Source organism: Lethenteron reissneri, chromosome 2 (assembly GCF_015708825.2).
Source record: "Lethenteron reissneri isolate LAM-NWPU_2019-01 chromosome 2, ASM1570882v1, whole genome shotgun sequence".
Classification (NCBI taxonomy): domain Eukaryota; kingdom Metazoa; phylum Chordata; class Hyperoartia; order Petromyzontiformes; family Petromyzontidae; genus Lethenteron; species Lethenteron reissneri.
In genome coordinates, this window is record NC_083780.1 from 7,900,617 (window position 1) to 7,922,039 (window position 21,423).

The following is a 21,423-nucleotide window of genomic DNA, read 5'->3' on the forward strand; positions in this document are numbered from 1 at the left end:
TCAACACCGCCCATAGACTCAACACTGCCCATAGACTCAACACTGCCCATAGACTAACACTGCCCATAGACTCAACACTGCCCATAGACTAACACTGCCCATAGACTCAACACTACCCATAGACTCAACACTGCCCATAGAACTCAACACTGCCCATAGACTCAACACTGCTCATAGACTCAACACTGCCCATAAACTCAAGACTGCGCATATACTCAACACTGCCCATAGACTCAACACCGCCCATAGACTCAACACCGCCCATAGACTCAACACCGCCTATAGACTCAACCCTGCCCAGAGACTCAACACTGCCCATAGACTCAACACTGCGCATAGACTCCACACTGCCCATAGACTCAGCACTGCCCATAGACTCAACACCGCCCATAGACTCAACACTGCCAATAGACTCAACACCACCCATAGACTCAACACCGCCCATAGATTCAACACCGCCCATAGACTCAACACTGCCCTTAGACTCAGCACTGCCCATAGACTCAACCCTGCTCAGAGACTCAACACTGCCCATAGACTCAACACCACCCATAGATTCAACACCGCCCATAGACTCAGCACTGCCCATAGACTCAGCACTGCTCATAGACTCAGCACTGGGAGGCAACCAGTCTCTCTGGTGAATGGCTGTTGTCGTGGAGAGTCTTATTGTAACGAAAACCCACGTGACGAAGGGGAGAGAGACACCGCAAACTCCAAATATATAAATCGAGGCTGATGATAAATCCTTGTTATGCTGGAGAGGGGTCCAGTGAAAGGGGCGCGAGTCACGCGGTTGGGGGTGGGGCTCTGATGGGGGCGGGGGCATTAATGATTCAATACAAATATGAAACTTTTAATACTAAACTTATTTATTTTACCAGGTAAGGCCCACTGAGCTGTATAGCTCTTTTTTCAGAAGCAACCTGGCTATCACAAATGACAGCTTAACGAAGTGGCTTGTCATCACGTGGACAATTATAGCAGCCATATCATCTGAACGCACGCCAACTCTCAATGCGGAGGGGAACACCGGAGGACCCGGAGAAATTCCACGTGGCCACGGGGGAGAGAGAGACACGCGCAAACTCCGAAACATACAGCAGGCGTCGGGGTTGGCGTCGAACCCACGACCTCCTGCACACCAGGCGAGGTGGTTAACATCTCCTAGCCACCGTGATGATCATGATGAGAGAGAGACGCGCAAACTCCGAAACATACAGCAGGCGTCGGGGGTCGGTGTCAAACCCACGACCTCCTGCACACCAGGCGAGGTGGTTAACATCTCCTAGCCACCGTGATGATCATGATGAGAGAGAGACGCACAAACTCCGAAACATACAGCAGGCGTCGGGGGTCGGCGTCGAACCCATGACCTCCTGCACACCAGGCGAGGTGGTTAACATTTCCTAGCCACCGTGATGATCATGATGAGAGAGAGACACGCAAACTCCGAAACATACAGCAGGCGTCGGGGGTCGGCGTCGAACCCACGACCTCCTGCACACCAGGCGAGGTGGTTAACATCTCCTAGCCACCGTGATGATCATGATGAGAGAGAGACACGCAAACTCCGAAACATACAGCAGGCGTCGGGGGTCGGCGTCGAACCCACGACCTCCTGCACACCAGGCGAGGTGGTTAACATCTCCTAGCCACCGTGTCTTCCAAGCGTTAAGGGGCGAGAGCGCTGGGTTTTACGTTTGAGAGTTTGCTCCGTGCCTCGGCCCCGTTCTGAGCTCCCCGCCGCGGCGATGAAATGCCGGCCTTGTTGCGTGTGCGCCGCGCAACGCGGCGGGGATCCGGGTGTGATGAATACACAGCTCCTTCAGGTTGACAGAAACCCGCTTGGAAATGCAATTTCTTATGAAACAGAACCCAGGGTGTGTAAACTTTAATATTTGTTTTATAAACGTAGATTGATTTCAGGGAGTTAATAATGGATTGGTTTGAGTGATGTTTCATACCTGCGGGGAACACCAAAGAGAGCTCTGTGTGTGTGTGTGCATCGTGGGAAGCGGTAGTGTATCGGTTAGCAAGGCCGTAATTTTACTATATATTGGGGGGGACACATTCCCCCCCCCCCCCCCCAATATTCAAATATGCTCAAAATGTCCCCCCCCCCCCCAACATACTGCTATAAAATAGATTTATTTTTATATGATTGTGGTTATGGTTGTACTTTATGAATCACTAATCTCTGCCATTACATGCAATGAAACAAGAAAAGGTAAAAAAAGAAAAAACAGAGCAACGTAATACAATACACTATTAGACATTATTGTAAAAATAAATAAAAAGTCAATCCCATGTGTTGGTGAATTTTTTTTTATATTTTAGGCAAGAAATTAGTTTTCAAATTTAGATTTTTTTTCTGGGGGGGGGGGGCCCCAGACCCCCTGGAAGATTTGGTCCCCCCCAATGTTGACTCCATGGCTACGGCCTTGTCGGCTAGCGCGTCGCGCTACGAACCCGGGTTCGATTCCTGCTCACGTCCAACACCAGTGACGGTTATTTGGACTGGACCTGGGCCTCCACCCTCGGTAGACTCGGCCTCAAATGAGTACCTGGTGCGGTGTGTAAAGCATCGCCACTAGGGGAGACAAAGGCGGCCGGACGTGGTGCTGGCCACCCACCCCCTCGTGTACCGTGCCGGCCTTCATAGGTGCTCGCTAACAGCACTTGCTCCAACAGTCGGTTGAAGGCTTTACGGGGAATCTTTGTCTTTGTGATATATATGCATATGGAAGCTGCGTAAAGAAGTAACAAAATAATTTTTTAAGGCGTCTGAATACAGCACGCTGGCGGTAATGTCAACTTCCTCGCGTGATTAACAGGAGGTCGTGGGTTCGATCCCGACCCTGATGTGTATATTTCGTGTCTCTCCATGGTCATGTGGATTTTTCTCCGGTTCCTCCGGTTTCCCCCCCCCCCCGCCCCCACATTTAGAATCAACGTCACAACGCGTTTAGAGTATATGGTTACTGCTGTACATTTTCCACGTGATAAGCCACTTCTTCGCGCTGTCATATGTGATAGCCGGGTCATTTCTGAAGAAGAGCTCCACAGCTCAGTGGCCCCTTAACCTGGTAAAATAATAAATAGTTTAATATTAAAAAAACGTCAGAGCATAGGGATGAAATGGGGAAGAGGTGAAACGAGGAGGCTGATGCAAGCGACTGGGTGATTGAGCCATGGGATCGTCCAGGCTTTGAGGCTTGGCACTGACGGAGTGCGGCAAAGGGGGCTGCTGATTTATTAACTCTACCCCGAAGTGGACGCCAGGCTGCCGAGCCATCCGTTTGTCATCTTTATCACAGTAGCAATGTGCACCAAAGACAAAGATACCCCGTGTAGCCTTAACAGACTGTAGGGGCAAGTGCTGTTAGCGAGCACCTATGAAGGCCGGTACGGCACACGAGGGGGGGGTGGGTGGCCAACACCACGCCGGCCGCCTTTGTCTCCCCAGTGGCGATGTTTACACACCGCACCAGGTACTCATTTGAGGCCGAGTCGACCTAGGGGAGACCCAGGACCGGTTCAGATAATCGTCACTGCTGGTGTTGGCCGCGAGCGGGAATCGAACCCGGGTCGCCGGGTTCGTAGCGCAGCGCTAACCGCTGCACCACCGCTCCCATTTATGTGCACCACTCGCACGATCGCAGAACGGGGTGCCGACGCAGTGTCTGTGCTGTGCTTTGACAGGATTGGGTTGCCCCAGCTGGAGACGTTTCGCAGGCAGCTGTTGGACGTGCTGACGAGGACCAACAGGCCCAAGGTACTCAAAATCGTCGCCCGATACCCGCGCTCCCGCGGCCCACTCGCAATCGTCGACACGGTTCGGGTGACGCTCATTTGGGTCCCCCCCCCCCTCTCCGAGGGGGTGAATAGGCCGGCCCGACCACGGCCAGGGATTGAACCCATTAAAACCTCCTTCGCGATCGCGAGCCTCACACTCTCGTTGCTGGCTCCCCCCCCCCCCCCTCAGCCCCTCTATCCTTTCCTGTAATTGACTTCAGCCGTCGTCAATCCGAGGGTTGGCCGCACCGTAGGCTATCCTTCGCCACTGACTTCTGACTTCTGCCATCCTCACTGTCTGTTCCAGCGTGCGCCTCGTCTATGCTTTGATGTTATCCATCCGTTGTGGTCCTTCGTCTTCCTCGCGCACGTGAAACGGGCATTGTGCCCTGCATAATCTGCTGTTCCAAACAAGTTCAATTTATGTGTTCGTTTTGGTTTTTTTATTTGCTAAGTAGTGGGGATTTGTTTTAGCTTTTTTTTCTGTACGGAACTGGATCATTGATGTGCAGCATCGTGGGATGCAATTGCATGAATGACACTATATAAAATGAAATTCTTTTTATTTTTTTTAATTCTCATGAGATGACCATAGTAGGCTAAGCTTTCTTGATATTATCACCTCTAACAGTTTTCTTTCAACACCCGCTTTCTCCAGAACCCGTTCATTTGTTTTCTTTTCAGTCCACCCACGATGCACGCAAAATATCCGTCTATCCATCGTCAGCAATCGTAAACCCATCGAACTGTCCGTACGTACGTACGTATGTATGCACGAAGTCCTCCTCGCCCCCCTCTGCCACCGTGCCTCGCAGTTTTCGCGTCGTTCACTTGGATTCCCTACACCGCAGTCTAAATAAGTCCACGTTTACTTCTAAACTCAAATCGAAGGTGCCCTTTCCGCGCCTGCTCTCCGCACTGCCAGACGAGCACAGCAAGCAGAGTGAAGCCACGACGAGGGAGTGCAGTTCAGCCTCCACCGTTGCCCCGCTGTGTCCCCGTGCACACTGTGGGTGGTTGGGCGCGTCGGCGAATCCTCATCGGAGAGAAGAAGAGCCCCAATTGTGGGCTTTACTCTGCAACACACTACGGGGTGTGCGCTGAAGTATTAACCAATTCGCGCGTTTCGTTTACGCGACGCAACCTCACTAATTGGCTGCATCAGCTAGTGGCGGGTTTAACGACACATTTATATATTTACACGATGTAACGCAAATTTAAAAAAATTGTGTTCGTATAGTGCATACTCTTAGTTCTTTCGGTAAAGTCACGTAGGTAAAAAATGAAATAAAAATTAATTAAAAAAAAAACAATTAAATCACGACGTTTATTTTTTTATTTTTATTAATTTTAATTTCATTTTTTACCTACGTGACTTTACCGAAAGAACTAAGAGTATGAATCCTTGCAGTCACGAAAGCTTCAAATCTAGAATTCGTAAAGTGCAGCTGCACTGCATGCGCAAGGCTGCATTGCCACATGCGCTAAAGGCGTTAACCACTGTCACGCCAGGATTTCCTCGCTATCCCCCCCCGCCACCATCCCGTCGATGATGCCATGAATTGTCACGAATCGGGGTGACGATTTTCATTCAGGAATCGATCCTGTTCTGCTCTGTGGTGCATGCGTCATCTCGAGTGGAATGCGGAGTTTGCTTCGGACGCATGCGGACGGAAAGCGTGACAGATCGCTGTGCGGTGCGCGCGATTCGATGCATCCTTCCCGCGAGCGTAAGAATCAATTCTAATCAACGAATTGATGCATCGTTTAATGCCTCCAAGGCACTTGTACATAATTTATTTTTATAAAAGAAACAAAAAAAAACCTGTATTCAATCACTGTATAGTGGTAGCGAGGAGACTGATTCCATTAGTTGATATGATCTGGAGGGCATTAGAGCAAACGGCCCTATGCCCAAGATATACATTTTTTAACATTGTGCTCGAAGCCATTGTAGCAGGGCTGCGGGAGAGAGACAGAGTGTGGCTTGCAGCGCGGGGATACCACTGCGCCGGGCTGGAACATCAGCACGTGCAGCTGCTCGTAGCTGAAACAAAACAATTATCAAGTGTGTATCCGCAATACAGGTTTTTGGGTTAGATCACGTAAATATAAATGTGTCGTTAAACACACCACCACCCGACACCAGTGTGCTGTACTCGGACCGAAATGGCACGTTCTGTTTACGTGACAAACCTTACTATTTGGCTGTGTCGGGTGGTGGTGGGTTTAACAACACATTTTTTATTTTTCGCGATCTAACCCAAAAACCTCTTATGGGTAATATTGGTCGCGAAAGCCGACGTTAAACTAATTATATGTATGTTGAACTTCTTTCGCACCCACACGTGCTAATCGGAGGCGCGGGGGGAAGGACAACAAACTAAACACTAAAAGCAGTCTCTAAAGAAAGGCGTTTTCAATGTTGATGATGTAAAAGTGCAGAGTTCCATTGGCATCCGAATATCGGGAAGGAAGAGCGTTCCGGACAGCCGCAGAAAAGTCAACATACATGCATACAATCCACAGAGTAAGGACATAACAGCAGCGCATCGTGCCAGCTGTGGAAACATTTGACTGGCTTCCAGTGAAAGGAGGCATCAATTTCAATATCTTGATGTTGGCATGCAAGGCATTTCTGATTGATGGACATGCCTTTTTCTCACCTCGTGAAACACACATCTCCTGGTGGTCTCGATGACCCGTCTGGCTGGTGCTGTTGTCAAACCTTTTGTAAAAAAAACCCAGCTCCTAACACTGTAGATCCTCCTCCTCCTTATCATCCCCCTCCTCCTTTCGTGCGATGTCTGAGCGATGTCTGCGCGGTCGACGACAGGGAATCATCGCCATGGAGAATTCGCGTCTTGACATTTCGTGAAGATGCGAATGGGGCCCCTCGCACATACAGTGATAATTTCTGCTACGTTCGGAGACGTTAAGAAAAGGGCTCGCCGATCTCGTGCAAAAGGTCTCTTTGTCCTCTAAGGCATCGTCCAGGGATTGTCATGGCAGCTGCTTCTGTCACCGCGGCTTTCCAAGTTCTGCGCAACGAGCCGCTTAGCTGCGGGGAGATTACATTAGCAGTCACATTTCTGGGATAGGGGCTCACACGTAAGTTAGATTTACAGTAAATATATCTCCGTGGTTTACGCGTTTCAGACTTTCATTGTGCAGCTTTTCCCGGGTGCCGCCTTGCGCGCCTCGCACATGGCATGCCACGGGTAAAGCTGCCAAGGAGCGTCTTGGCTCCGCGCCCTCGCGTAGAACTCTCATCTCGGGCGGGATATCACAGCCGCTCTGCAGATTTGTTCATTAATTACCTAGCGTTCACGTCATCAGTAGTCGTGCGCATGTGGTCGTCACATGTTGGCCAGGATTTGTACATCTTCTGGGCGCTGCGAATGAGAGAATTGGGCTGACCCTTGTGGACAACAGGGTTCACGGGTATCAGGATGGTATGCTAGAGGATTACGGTTGGCTACGTACAGCGCGAAATAAGTTCAACATATACGTACGTGCAGAGGAGTGGCAACCGTTACGTCAAGCACTCCCTTGCTTTGCTGCAAAACCGGCAGACGTGCCAAGTCTCCACCTTCGGCAATCCCTCACATGTCGGTTGGAATGATCGTTTTCCATCCTCATCATCATCACCGGCCTCCTGCCCGTGGGTCCGACGATGGGGCCCCGGTGAGGCCGACGATCCGCGATCGACGGACTCTCGCCACCGCTGCTCGCGCGCCGCGTGTGTCCGAGCGGGACGCATGGCCCTGATGGCGGACCGTTGTTACTCGCTCTGTGGCAGCGCAGCTGCGTCTGCCACTCATACTTTAAACTTAAAAAAAAAAAAAAAAATTATTTCTTTCCCCCGTTGTCATCGTAGGGTTTCGAAGAGCTGGACGCCAAGTGCCGGAGTTGTTAAAAAAAAAAAAATCCACCTCGTGGCCGCCATCCTAACCAAGCCCTCGTTTAATGTGCCTACGTTGAACTTCTCTCGCACCGTACGTAACTAACCGTGCTAATCGGAGGGTACGTTCCTTCCTTGTCGTCGTCGCCCCCCCCTGCCCGCCCCGCAGTGGAGGATCATCGTGGGGGGCACCAAATGCCTGCGGAAGTCGGAGCTCCTCACCGAGGCGGAGGCAAACCACATGGTGAACAACAAGCTGGGCAGCTTCCACAGCGACATGTCGCTCACGCCGTGCTCCTCCATCCCGCTGTACCCGCCGGGGAACATCGTCCACGTGGTGCACAACCACCCGCCTGACACCTGGTACGCCAACCGAAATGTGAAACGTGACATGGACTGGAGGCCACCCCTGCAATAATAATTCTGCTACTTAAAAAAAATTACATCCCATTTTATTTACTTTTCCCAACTACAATACGCTTTTAAAGTTGCTGTCTTTGCTGCTGCTGCTGTTGAAGTTGCTGTCAATGTTAATATTCTTGCTGCTGCTGATATGGAGTGTCGAGATGTTAACTCCCTCGCCTGGTATACAGGAAGTTGTGGAGGGTGTGGGGGGGGGAGGCTCTCGTTACATTCTCTGCAGCGAACGTAACGATGAATCCACGCCCTGTCGCCCCCGCCCTCCCTTCCCCCCGCCTCCCCACCCTCGCTAGCAGCCCGTGCCCCAACAGTTTGTTAAAGGCTCTATGGGTGTATCTTTGTCACTGTCCACCGGTTGGTGCAGCTGCTGGAAACAGGAGGAGCCCACGTACCACGCGCTGTGGGCTGACAACAAGAGCTTCCACGAGGTGGTGATCTCCCCGGCCATGCTGCACGAGCACCTGGCCCACGTGGTCATGGACGGCATGCACAAGGTAACGCGGCCGCTACCCCAGGGCCCGCGCGTTCACTCGCTCGGTTGCTGCCACGCTCCTTTCGCAAACGGGCCTTCCAGCGGTAACGCTTCGGCGCCGTCGCGGCAAGACGGGGCGGGGGAGGGTGGTGGGTTTCGTGCTCCATTCCGACGAGATCGGCGTTCACCGCGCGGTTGTTTCCGCCGGCACAACCAGGTGCTGGAGAACTACAACAAGGGCAAGACGGCGCTGCTGGGAGCCGCCAAGATCATGGTGAGCCCCACCATGGACCTGGACCCCAATGCCTGCCTCGTGCAGAACAACACGGCGGAGCGCAAGAGCGATCTCAGCCTCAGGTAAACGCGCGCCGCTTCGTGTGTTGTACGTACGTACGTTGCACTTCTCTCGCGCCGTACGGAGCCAACCGTGCCGATCGGAGGAGCGGGGGAAGGACAACAAACTATGGGTCTCTGTGTGAGTCTGTGTATGTGCAGTGTCAACGATTCAGAGACAGAGTTTCTAGGAGGCACTTTCTTCATTGGCAACTTTCACGGTCTCGTCCGCACACTCTCCACAGTAGCTCAGCCTGGCCTGGACACAACACCAGCCGTCTAACACTGACGGCGCCGACTGAGAGAGCCAACTACTATCTTGTAGCACAATATCTAGCGGAGACGTTTAGCGACAAGACGACAGCAACGACGAGACGAGTCCACTCCCAGAACCGGCAGCCCTGAGCCCCCCGCTCTCGTCTCCTTTTATGCTCCCAGCGCGGCCTGGCTCCGCCCTGACCACGCCTTCCTTCTCGAACCCGCCAGCAGGTTCCAGCGGCCTCCAGATGGGGTCCTCTGTGACCCTTGCCCTAGTTCCTCCTCTCTGCCACACGCACCGTGCCCACGCCCTCACCGGCGTGTGTGCTGCCTGTTCACCACAGCTACCGCTGCTGTCCACCAGCCGGCGCTATTACACTACATATGTATGTACATACTTAATTTGGAGCTTTCGTGACAGCAGGAATTACTCTTTGGTTCTTTCGGTAAAGTGACGTATCAAGACAAAATAATGAATTAAATACTAGCATACAACATTTCGATTGCAACACAAGCAATCATCATCAAGTATAAATTAAATAGAAACACAAATCTAGTATACTTAGAAATGTAATGTAATACAACAGAGAGTCGGATAACATAACAGTCAACGCCCTACCTGGTGGATTACGTTCTTCCTGAGAATGCTAAATTTGAGAGAGAGATAAAACACAGAACCAGAGACATATAGACAGCCATATAAGTAGAGACAGATATCACAGAGATACATAGAGAGAGAGAGATGTACATCGGCACACAGAGAAATATGTATGCACGTTGAACTTATTTCGCGCCGTACGGAGCCAACCGTGCTGATCGAAGGTGCGGGGGAAGGACAGCGAGAGAGTTTGGAGTGCAGCTTCCAGTGGGGCGACAGTATTGCCCCCATCACCTAGAGATCAACGCTGAGGTTGTGGATAAACCTTGATATATATATCAAATAGCCGGCCAGGTGACTCAGCAGGAGAGTGAGCGGCACCCAATCAGAAGATTGTGAGTTCATATCCCGCGTTGGGTGGGGGGGCGGGTGGATTCAGCCCCATCATCCCCCCCGGGATCGATTAAATATTCGCATCATGTTGTGGTGGACATTTATCCTGTGGATAAACTCGTGCCGACCACGGAATTTTCCACCTCTGTCTGCTCAAGGCTATGGACAGAAGACGAGCTGCGCCCTCAATGCTCCGATTAGCACGGTCGCATCTCCGATTAGCACGTTTTGGCCACGTACGGCGTGAAAGAAGTTCAGCATACGTACGTGCACTGCCCATTCAGGCAGGAAATCACCGTTTTTATATATTTGTTAGATATTTTTTCATCATCACTATGCCAAACACAGCGGCGAGGATGACGACGGTTGTCCCGCGACGATCACGTCCACGCGCTGCGCTCGGCCTTGCAGGAGCAACAAGGAGTCGGAGCTGTCGTGGGAGTACACGCACCCGGCGGAGCGCGAGGTGGGATCGGGTCGCGCCGCCGCCGCCGCCGTCGATCAGCTGCTGAGGGACACGCGCGAACAGCTCGTCGCGGAGCTCAACGAGCGGCGGGCGCCGCTCGCCACCGTCGAGAGCCTCTCGGACAACGACTCCATCGGCAGCTTCGACTCGCGGCGCTCCTCCGGCTTCCGCAGCGTGCGCAGCTCGCCCAGCCTGCGCGTGGTGATGGAGCGCGACGAGCCGCCCTGCTACTACGTCGACCCCGTGATCCCCGAGGAGAACCCCTCGCTGAGCTCGCGCAGCGAGGCCGCGCCCCACGACGCCGTCTCGAGAAAGTCTCCGGAGGCCCTGGGGGGCGGCTACGACGACGACTACGACGGCGGCGACGAAGAAGGCGGCGGGGGGACGGGCGCGGCGAGGGACTCGTCTGACGGCGGCGACCGGCGGCGGCCGGTGCCGGTCAACGTGCAGCCCCCCAAGGGGGGCGTGGAGGCGCTGAAGGGGGACCTGGTGAGCGGCCTCGCGAACGAGAACGGCAAAGTGAACTGCGCGCCGTGCTCGCGCAGCAGCGAGCGCGTGTGCGCGCCCAGCCCGGACGTGCGGCAGTTCTCGGATTTTATCGACAGCGTGTTCAACTTGGACAACCGCAGCAGCTCCTTCCAGGACACGTACCGGCTGGCGTTCGAGGACAGCCTGGACGAGCTGAAGGAAATGGTGAAGTCCGTGAGCGAGCGGGAGATAAGCGAATGCGGCAAGGTCAAAACGAAGAGCACCGGCAGCCAGGCGGCCTCCTCGGAGGCCATCACGACGTCGGGCATCTCCGTGTCACAGTCGGGCCCGATGAGTCCGTCCAGCGAGGCCTGCACGACGAGCTCCACGCTTTTGGCAAGCCACGAGCATCTCATCGCCACCAAACCGGGCAACTGTCACCGGGACAGTGAGCCGGTAGACTGCTACGTCTCCACCATCTAGAGGTCCTCTTGACGTTTTTCACTCGCTCGCCGCAGTGTAAACGGAGCGAGCCAAGTCGGGAAAATAAACCGCCATGGGAAAGGATAGCCCCGGGGAGACTTAGCAAAATTGGCGAATAGGGCACGGGAGGAGGGGCGGTGATAGTCTTTGGTTAAACTCAGACTCATTGCGGTTGTTCGTGTAGGCGGTGTAGACGTGCCCCGGGTAAGGTGGGCGTGCGCTTTCAGCAAAGCGGAGGTGCTCGGCTTTGACCCGAAGCTTCGTTGAGACGAGGCGCGAAGTCGCCGCTCGGGTCGAGCTGGGGGTCGTGCAAAGCGTGGCGCCGTGATGCGATCTTGATTGGGTGAACGTCTGCACCCCGAGCGTGCGGCCTAGCCTCGACCTGACCCTTTTGCAGCCTTTGGACACAGAATTGAATTGAAATGCATTTTCGCTCGGGATGGGTTTGCACTCTTCGTTTTTGTTTTTTTGTTGTACCACTTTGTGGAACTTGCCACTGTGGTGGGGTTATGCCCCGAGCTTCTTGGGTGCTGAGGGAAAGTGGACCTCTATGAAGTACCACCGCATTCGGTGGAACTTAAGTGGGAAATTTATCGCAAACACAATGTCGGTGAGAGTGGAATCAAATCGAGGAAAGGAATGGGTTAACATCACAATTGCATGCACGCATGTCTTGTACATACTATATCCTCTATGCACTGACAAACGTAATTTAATTCAGCGAAATCACGACACCGGCACTTGTAGAAAGTCACGTTAAGCTAAAAAAAACGTTTAAGTATCCTCCCTTGCAAATAACGATTCCCCCAGCCCCATTAACTGGACAAAAATGTATCAAGGCCAAGACGAAATTTCACATGCTGAAATATTCCGGCTGTTTTTTTTTTGACGACCTAATGTACGCATCACTCCTGTTAATATGTGGGGGTTGGGGGGGGGGCGGGTAGCTTATCAGCGATGTATGTCATCTGCACATCAGCTCTTCCTTTTATCCATTACTTCTTGGGATTCGAGTAACACTTGCGGGAGCGCATTTGATCTTTCCTGCGATATCCTGGAGGCGTTGAGAGGCAACCGCTTTCTCCCGTCCACAGCAATCTGTGGGATGACAGCTTTGTGTGGCCCTCGAGAGCGAGACGCCTCCATTGTACGCAGACGCACCCATTACGCCCGATCCATTGGCTTCACCACGGATGAGTGGGTCTTCTGGGACAACGCTCATCTCGTCCTTGTTACGGACAAGGTGAATCTCAATGCCAGTGCTCTCGGGTAATATCGCGGGCAGAGCCCAGCGGAAGTCCACGATCGCCGGCATCTTTGGGAAAGGACGCGGCCCTTGGAGAGATGGACTAACATCGCCCCGAGGCTAACATTGCCCATAGACTAATAATTTATTGAGTAATATTGAGACCAGATAACATGAGTTGGGGGGGGTGGGGGGGGGGGGGTGACGGTGAGGCTGGCACTTGAAATAGAGAGAGAGAGAAAAAAAATCCTAGTTGCAATTTGCTTCTCTTCTCATCTCATTCCGGCGGCTAGAAAAACACACAAACAACCAAAAAAATATTCCCGTTATGCTCTTAAGTTTATTTTTTATCCCTGTAATCATTGATGACCGTCGAAAAAAAACGGTTGGTTCGGGGGACCCGAGATGTGAAAAACAACTTTTGGGCCACACACACACGCACACACGTTGCGTAGATATATCTATCATGGCCGATTTGCCAAATCCACGGCTGGATGAAGGCCTTCCCACGCCAAGTTGGCCGCGGTCGCTTGACCGCAATTCACCGCGCTGTTTAGTGCCGGTTGCGGATGGAAGGGGTTGGGTGTGTGCGCGCGCGCAAGGCTCCACCATCTTCTTGGTTCTTTCGGTAAAGTCACGTAGAATTGAAATAATAAAATAATAAAAATAAAACATAATAAAATAATTCTCACGACGTTTCGGCCACAACGCAAGTAGCCGTCCTCAGGCGGAGAACAGGTCTGTCGAGGAGACAGAGTCTGAATGACAAGCCCCAGGCTTGGAGCGACTATTTAAGCTGGGATGGAGGGGCGAAGAGCGCCTTGACAAAAGAATTTGCATATCAAGAAGAATTTAGCATATTTATGGGAAATGCAGATATGCGATTAGTAGGCTCCACCAGTTCATGTAACGACTCGCCGCCCACGTCAGCCGTTAGCTGGGAATCAAACTCGGCCGACCGGGTTGGTAAAAGAACACACCAAGGCGCGGAAGAAGTTCAACGTACGTGCACGCGTACTGTAACCGGTTCCCTAAGGCCACCTCGTATCCGGGGTGTCCGACTCATTTCACCTCCACCAGCACTGCCTCGAGATGTTGCTGGGTTCCCGGTGGCCGGCTGCAGCACGCTCCGCCTGATTTGACGACGGAGGTGGGGAGGAAGCGCACTTGGTCACGACCCGCTCGCACGTCTTGCGATTGAGGATTCTCATCGACGAAAAGGGATGTTAGCGTGCATAGCCATCCTTCAGTGAATGGTCACGCCTCTTCAGTTGCTCGATGGGGGTGACGTGAACCCAGTTGCGTACACCACGGAGCATTCAAACGTTTTGGTGGTTACACAGGTGCACGGTATTTTCCCGCAATTCGCAACCCTTGCAGGGTGGGTGGGGCGCGTCGCCGCAAGCAGTTGTCGTGATGTCGAAGCAGTCGGAAGACAGAAATGTCAGTGAAGCTAATTTTATTTTAGACTCTATTATGAGGACCGGTCTGCTACGCTGCACCGGTGTACCACCAATACGTCCTTGTACGTTGTGGCGCACGCGCACCATTCGATGCACGCGTCGCGGGTTCAAGAAGCGACGTTCAGGCTACGTGCCGGCCTTCGACACTATCATGGCGGAAGGGAAGCAGTGCCTGTAAACCTTACCGACGATTCTTCAAAAGGATGAAACCGGTGCATTAGTCCTATCTCTAAACTATTTAAAAACTATTTTTTCTTTTTTCAGGTAAGGCCCACTGAGCTTTATAGCGTTTTTTCAGAAGCGACCTGGCCACAAATGATAGCTCAACGAAGTTGGCTTATCGCGTGGAAATTAAGAGCAGCCAATTGCTGTAAACGCGCGTTGATTCTAAATGTGGAGGGAAAACCAGAGTAAAAATCCATGCAAACTCCAAATATACAGCAGCAGGCGTCAGGGTTGTGATCGAACCCACGACTTCCTCCATGCCAGGCGAGGGAGTTAACATCTGCTGCACCTTGCTACTTGATGCTGCTCTATATAAGTCTGCGCTCTGCTGGGCAGATGGGCATGTAAGGCAGTCGCCCTCCCCCCAAACGCCCCACTCTCCCCGCTAAATGGTCAGTTCCCCCCCCCAAAGCCAGCCCCCCCCCCCTCCTTCAAAATTCTTAGTGCGAAGTCCAATGATGTTCGTGCAATGTGAAACACCATTGGCGTTTTATTGTTGTTGTTGTTGTTCAGCGTCTCCTCTTGCGCGTCGTCGGGAGTGTGAGCGAGAGCGGAATGCGCCGTAGACAAAAGTAGATCGTATCGTCGGTTAGTCTGTCCGGCGCCCCTGAGTTTTGAAATGGTCCCTTCTTTTACATAATGGTCACGCTGCAGGGCTAATGCACGCTATTGCAGGTTATACTCCCACGACTGGTTGTAGTAGGAGAATCTGCAAGGCATTGTGGATTTGGTGGCAATGATTCTCTGTGCAGCCTAAAATCACATTTTGTTTTTTTACATTTTTGTCGTCGTCTTTCCGCCGCGCCTCCTATTAGCACGGTTGGCTACGTACGGTGGTGCAAAAGAAGTTCAACGTACGGACGTGCAAAGCCTCACTGAGTCTCGAGACTCTTTTTCAGGAGGGTCCTGCCAAGTTTGTCGCAGTAGGGGCCGGCGGGGGGGCGATGTTGCTACGTGCGTGATCCCCATTGAGTCATTTGCAGAAATTTTTTTCGCATCGGAAATTGTTTTTGTTGGCCAACATCAGTTGCGGTGTACGTTTTGTTTAGCTACGGGAGAGAAAAACCTGAGAAGCTCGATTTTGCCGTTACTTATTTTGAATGAAGCAGCCGTGGGGGTGGGGGGGCGGTGCGGGAGAAGGGGGGGGTTGTGACCGTAGTGGAGATGGGCGAGCGCTGTGGGCAGGGGTTAAAGTGCGTAGACGCACGCTTCAAAAACTATGCGTCGAGTTACCCATTTCTGCCGATGGGTTGGAAGAACTTGCGTGCGTGCGTGCGTGCACACCCAACCGTAGAGAGTATTTCCAGCTCGGGATGAAATATTGAATCGACTGCAAATGTCTAAATTATGTAAGCGGAATTGATTCAAGACCCGCTTGCGTGTACATATATATTTTTACAATTCACAAGAGACAGCCACACGCGCCGTCTATCTATGTACGCACACATCTATCTACATTTGATGTAAAATGTCACCGTTATGTAATTGCGCTCAACTCACATCAGACTCTTACAGCGGTCGCTCCAGCCTGCTTTATGCAAATATGAACACGTACGTCGACCGTGTTTATGCTGCGAAAATTCGAAAACCCCCTTGCGGTGAGTCATATAAGTTAGGTGGGGGTTAAAACACACTGCGTCATTTTGAACGGGGGGTGGGATGAAATGTTACACGTATTTATACAAGTGTTTTTTTGTTTAAAATCTCTTTTAATTGTCGCGTCATTTTTGCCATTTGTTGGGAGAGTCGCGTTACGTCTGTGCACCCAGTGCCGGATGAAGCAAGTGCGGGGCCTGTAGCATGTGTTATAAAGGGGCCAGAAATAAAATAAAAAACACGTAAATATTAAAACACACATTTTTTACTTGCATAGTAAAGTAATTGTATTTTTCCATTCGCTACACAGCCAGATAATACGACAAATCGCTCACCTTACACACCCAGTCGTTCGTAAAAGTTGAAGGCGGTATAGTACTATAGTAATAGAGCAAGTGCAAAATTACTGAACCGGAATTGATAGCTTGAAAGCATTTAGCGCGGGGCCCTTGAAAGTGCGGGCCCGTAGCATATGCTACTTTTGTTACTCGGATAATCCGGCACTGGGTGCACCACCGCTCGTCAAATCAGTCATCCTAACCCTTTACCCCCTCCCAACAGCAAGAGGCAGTCCCGTAAAGTCATCACGACCGTGTGACCTCGTTGATGGAAACAATAATAATTCCCAGTTGCGATTAATTGGTGTTTCGGCTCTGTCGATATTTGTCGATCCTTGGCGGGTCCGCAGATAATAGTGCTCATTGTAGATTCAACCGACTCCTGCAGCAAACCGAATTTGTAGATTATATTCTATGCTTGCGCACGATAGCAGCAGCAGTACGGTTCAGCAGCCAAATGCCAATGTCGAGGTCTGCCAGAGGTCGCAAACGGGTTTTGATTCCGTACCTGGCCGCACCAGGGTCGCAAATGGGTACCCGTACCCGTACCCGGCCGGGTACGGGTAGCCGTTCCCTACCCGTACCCTACCCGAAATGAGTGACAAACGGCTACTCACCGGTGACTCACGGCCTACCCGTACCCGGCCGCACCAGGGTCGCACAAACGGCGACCCGTACCCGGCCGGGTATGGGTAGCTGGGTATCGGGTAGGGTACGGGTATCGGGTACCCGGTTGCGACCTCTGAGATCTGCTGCTGGCCAAGACGAGAGGTCTTCAGCAGAGAGATAAAGAGAGGTTGTGTCGTTTTAACTTAGTTGGTATGTTCGAATACCACGTCCGATCACTTTCTGGCCCTTAACAAGAGCATTCTCAGCATTTAGCTCAACTGATCGTATGTAGGATTCGAATGAATGCCTAGGTGTCGGTATCAGTTGTGTTTTAAGGTCACGGGGAAACGCGTAACGGGTGGGCCACACCGAGAAGGTGGTGGGCCATCTCCCAAACCCAATATGTAGAAAAGAGAGTGACGCAGATAACAAACTAAAAACTACAACCACGTATCTTTGACTTTCATTGTATTCTCAAAGTTTACCGGATCAAAATTTTGTAATTTTCAAACTTGTTGTTGTTGCTTACCTTGTACGTCCCCTTTGCTTGTTCTTGATAATGAAACTATTGTTTACAGATCTGTTCCAATCTCTAAATAACAAATTGGATACGCTCTACTTGCTGAACGCATTCGTGGTGATGTTGCACTCAGGATTTGAATATAATTGCACAAGACAATATTTGTGTATGAGGGTAATTCGAAATCCTTCTCGTTAAATTATCATAATTAGTTGACGTGCTAATCCACACTATATTATCTCAATAGGAAACGTGCCCTGCAATATGCTCATTGTTCAAAGGGCCTTGGTCAGAGGTCTTTAGTGATGAGACTTCAGTGTTAGCGAAGGGAATTCCCTCCCCGCCTGGCATTTTGAACCATCAATACCTGGCTGATCTCGTATGATAATTGGTTTTTTTTACCCTTTTATCTGGCAACAAAACTGACACCTTTTTTTACGAGGAGTCATGTTTGCATAGACCACAATACCTGCAGTCATAATGCAAACAAAAAACACAACTCTGATAATGTATGCACTGTCCTTGAAGTTGATTGGTCCACACCCGAGACAGCTTTCCTTAGAGCCTAGTCTCACATGGGTTGGACCAGATGACGCCAAAAGGCGCACAACTCAAAGACAATGCACCATCAGAGTATGAGAGCTCGGGGTAAGCATTTACACCATTGGCACCTCAATGGTGTAAATGCCAGATAAAAAGGGTAAAAAAAACAATTATCATATATTTTACTGGCAAATGAGGTACCAATGGTGTTCTTGCTGTTCTCGTCCAGGAGCATAAACCATCACGCAAACTCCGGTCATCCTCGCAGCGGCTTTTGGCTAAGCCATCGGACAAAGACGGTCGCTGCATCGCGCGCTTTCAGATGCGCTTCTGCGAACGTCTGTCACGCTCTTCCTTCCGATACTAGGAAGCCACCGGAGCTATGCATTTTTAAATCATCTATATTGACAAACTGATTTCTTTAGAGCTGCTTTTTGTATTTCGTTTGTTGTCCTTCCCCCGCACTTCCGATTTGCACGATTGGCTACATACGGTGCGAAAGAAGTTCAACATTCATACATTTATTATGCCTCCCCTACAGTGAATAAAAGGGAGATGAGACATTACGACTTGTTAGTGTGGGAGGATGTGGGGGCTAGGGGCGAATATTGGATTATATCGAGGGTTTTCGATTCTAGGATGTTGAAAGGGATATTGCAGATATTTGATAATTCTCGCGTCATTCGTGTCACTCCATGCCACTAGACACAACTTGTTTTTCTAGGAAAAGTTCAGAAGGGACGTCGTGTTTTAGAAACAATCTGAAGGTGACGCTGGCTGCAATCACCAGCGAAACGTCGCGCTCAGTCGTAAGTGTTGATGGGTTGCTCTGCAACACACCGGCGGTGCTGAAGCAGTCACCAATTATATTCTTGGTTCCAGTGGCGGCTCCTGCAAAATCTCTCAGGGGGGGCAAATGTCTGGATGATTGATAAGGATAAGGTCCACCCATGCAATGAATAAATTAACAGCTTAAGCATGTAAAGGCAACTTCACTTCTTTAATATTAATGAAAAATAAAGTGACTCTTACAATACATCTTGTTTGTTTATATACTCACTATTAAAACAAACCACTCAAGTTTATTTTATTAAAGATTCCACTAGGTAGCGATAAATTATATTGTTGGATGAAACGTGCTTACGTAGGATGATGTTAGCACGTATGATGACGTAAGCACGTTAGTGCATGCCCTCCCGGAAGCCATAGAGAATGCATTGGAGCGCCCCCGTTCGAAAAAAACATCTTTGAATGTAAGTCTATGGGGCCACTCGGGGCGATTCTCAGCCGTAGTGAAATCGCCCCAAAAGAGGCGGTACTCCACAGAACGTGACATGACGCTGATTGGACTATTTCCAGAGGCTGACAGTGACGGCTAGCGTGACTCTGTGGTTGAATGACATTGGTGGTGCGTCGCCCAATCGCCCTAATGAAGAAACCGCCCCTGCATGGTTCTTTCGGTAAAGTCACGTAGAAGGGAAATAAGAAAATAAAAATATAAAACAATAAAATTCTCACGACGCTTCGACTGCAACACAAGCAATCATCATCAGGTGTGAAATCCACAGCAAGAAATTTTGCAAAAAGTGGCGTTTTTATTTCAAAATTTCTTGCTGTGGATTTCACACCTGCTGATGATTGCTTGTGTTGCAGTCGAAGCGTTGTGAGAATTTTATTGTTTAATATTTGTATTATTTTATTATTTCCCTTCTACGTGACTTTACCGAAAGAACCAAGAATATGAATCCCTGCAGTCACGAAAGCTTTAAATCGGTAACCAATTGTCTCGTTTTGGTCACGTGACAAACCTTACGGATTGGCTGTGGCGGGTGGAGGTGGGTGTACGACACTTTTACATTTACGTGACCTAACCCCCCCAAAAAAGAAAACCGTTATCAACAATAATATTGTGAAATCTGAAACTACTAGCACGAAATGCTGTATCTAGGCTCGATTTTTCACGTGATTTTTTTTTCTTATGAAAATCAGGAAGCATCTGCCGAGTATGAGGTGTTCATGGGGAGAACTTGATAGCAAGGAAAGCCAGTTTTGCACGTGACAGACCCTTCGCCCTGTACGTACGTTGAACTTCTTTCGCACCGTACGTAGCCAGCCGTGCTAATTGGAGGTACGGGGGAAGGACAATAAACTAAACACAAAAAGGCAGCGTTACCTCGACCATATCCACGCCGACAGCGACGCCGATCCATATCGCACCCAAAAGCCGTGGACATATTTCTCTCCTCTCTGGCGTTGTGGACAACAGAATCGTTCGCACTATTTTGAGGTCACCTGCGTTTTACTGAGGCATATCACGCAGTTAAGGCTTCCTGTTATTTTCAATGTTTTTTTAAATATATATAGCAAGAAAAGAAAGAAAGAAATGAACGTCTTTAGTTTACAAATATTATGGGAGTTGGTTTCACTGACCACGACTTGATTTATAATGATTATAATCTGACTTGTGTATATACAAAACGTGTTTTTTATTGTTTGCTTTTAATTGTTTACATTTACAAAAGATATCTATATATACCATAGGAGTAAACAATTGTTTTCAAAAACATTGTTTTTAAGCGATGACGCTTTTAAACTTGTCAAATGTTTATTTCGGTTGTATATATATTTAGTCCATTGTCGCACATGCAGCGAGGTACGATAAGCGTTGGTTGGTGGTGATGGTGTGGCTGTAACATCAAACGTTTCTGAATAATTGTACAACGTGAGTCAATTTTTTTGTTTTACAATATATAATCACGTTTTTTTTTACGGTGAGTCACGATGTGTATGTACGTAAAAAGGGTCAGAGTTGCGTGATCCGCATTGCGGGGGCTGCAGACGTTGAATATTATTTATTTGTTCTTTAAGCATGCACGCACGCACCGGTGCGGAGGATTGAAGGCCCGGCGATCAATTCCCTTGTTGCGACAGAGATAAAAAAAATTAACCCGTAAAATCAAAGTTTTTCACTATAAATCATTTATATGCGTGGCGGATAGAGTCCTCTCGTCCTCTGGCTTGAGATGGCTGCCACCTACGAGTGTAAAATTTTGGAAAAAATTTTCACGAAAATACATTGTCACGCACAACGAGTCTGTGTGCAAAATGTCAGCTCGATTGGATCACGGGAAGTGGGTTAAAAAACGACCGAAAGATTTGCACGGTCGTAAGCAAGCAAGCAAGCAAACTTAATATAAAGGATTTAAAAAACAAGCGTACTATGGAAATTTATTTTGCCTGTTCGTCTCTTTAACTTAGGCTAATTTCATTAATAACCGATGGGGTTTTTT

The 21,423-nt window shown here is 50.0% G+C and overlaps 1 protein-coding gene across 1 annotated transcript in view; it reads left to right on the forward strand.

The window, feature by feature from the left end:
* The window catches only part of LOC133342047 (diacylglycerol lipase-alpha-like), a 73,467-nt gene extending 61,434 nt beyond the window's left edge, over nucleotides 1-12,033 (forward strand). The window contains exons 15-19 of the mRNA XM_061550947.1: nucleotides 3,706-3,778; nucleotides 7,872-8,065; nucleotides 8,487-8,616; nucleotides 8,812-8,951; nucleotides 10,588-12,033. Coding sequence (XP_061406931.1) covers nucleotides 3,706-3,778; nucleotides 7,872-8,065; nucleotides 8,487-8,616; nucleotides 8,812-8,951; nucleotides 10,588-11,593 — 1,543 coding nt within the window. The 3' untranslated portion in view covers nucleotides 11,594-12,033. The remainder of the gene's footprint in view (nucleotides 1-3,705; nucleotides 3,779-7,871; nucleotides 8,066-8,486; nucleotides 8,617-8,811; nucleotides 8,952-10,587) is intronic.
* The last annotated feature ends 9,390 nt before the right edge of the window (nucleotides 12,034-21,423 follow it).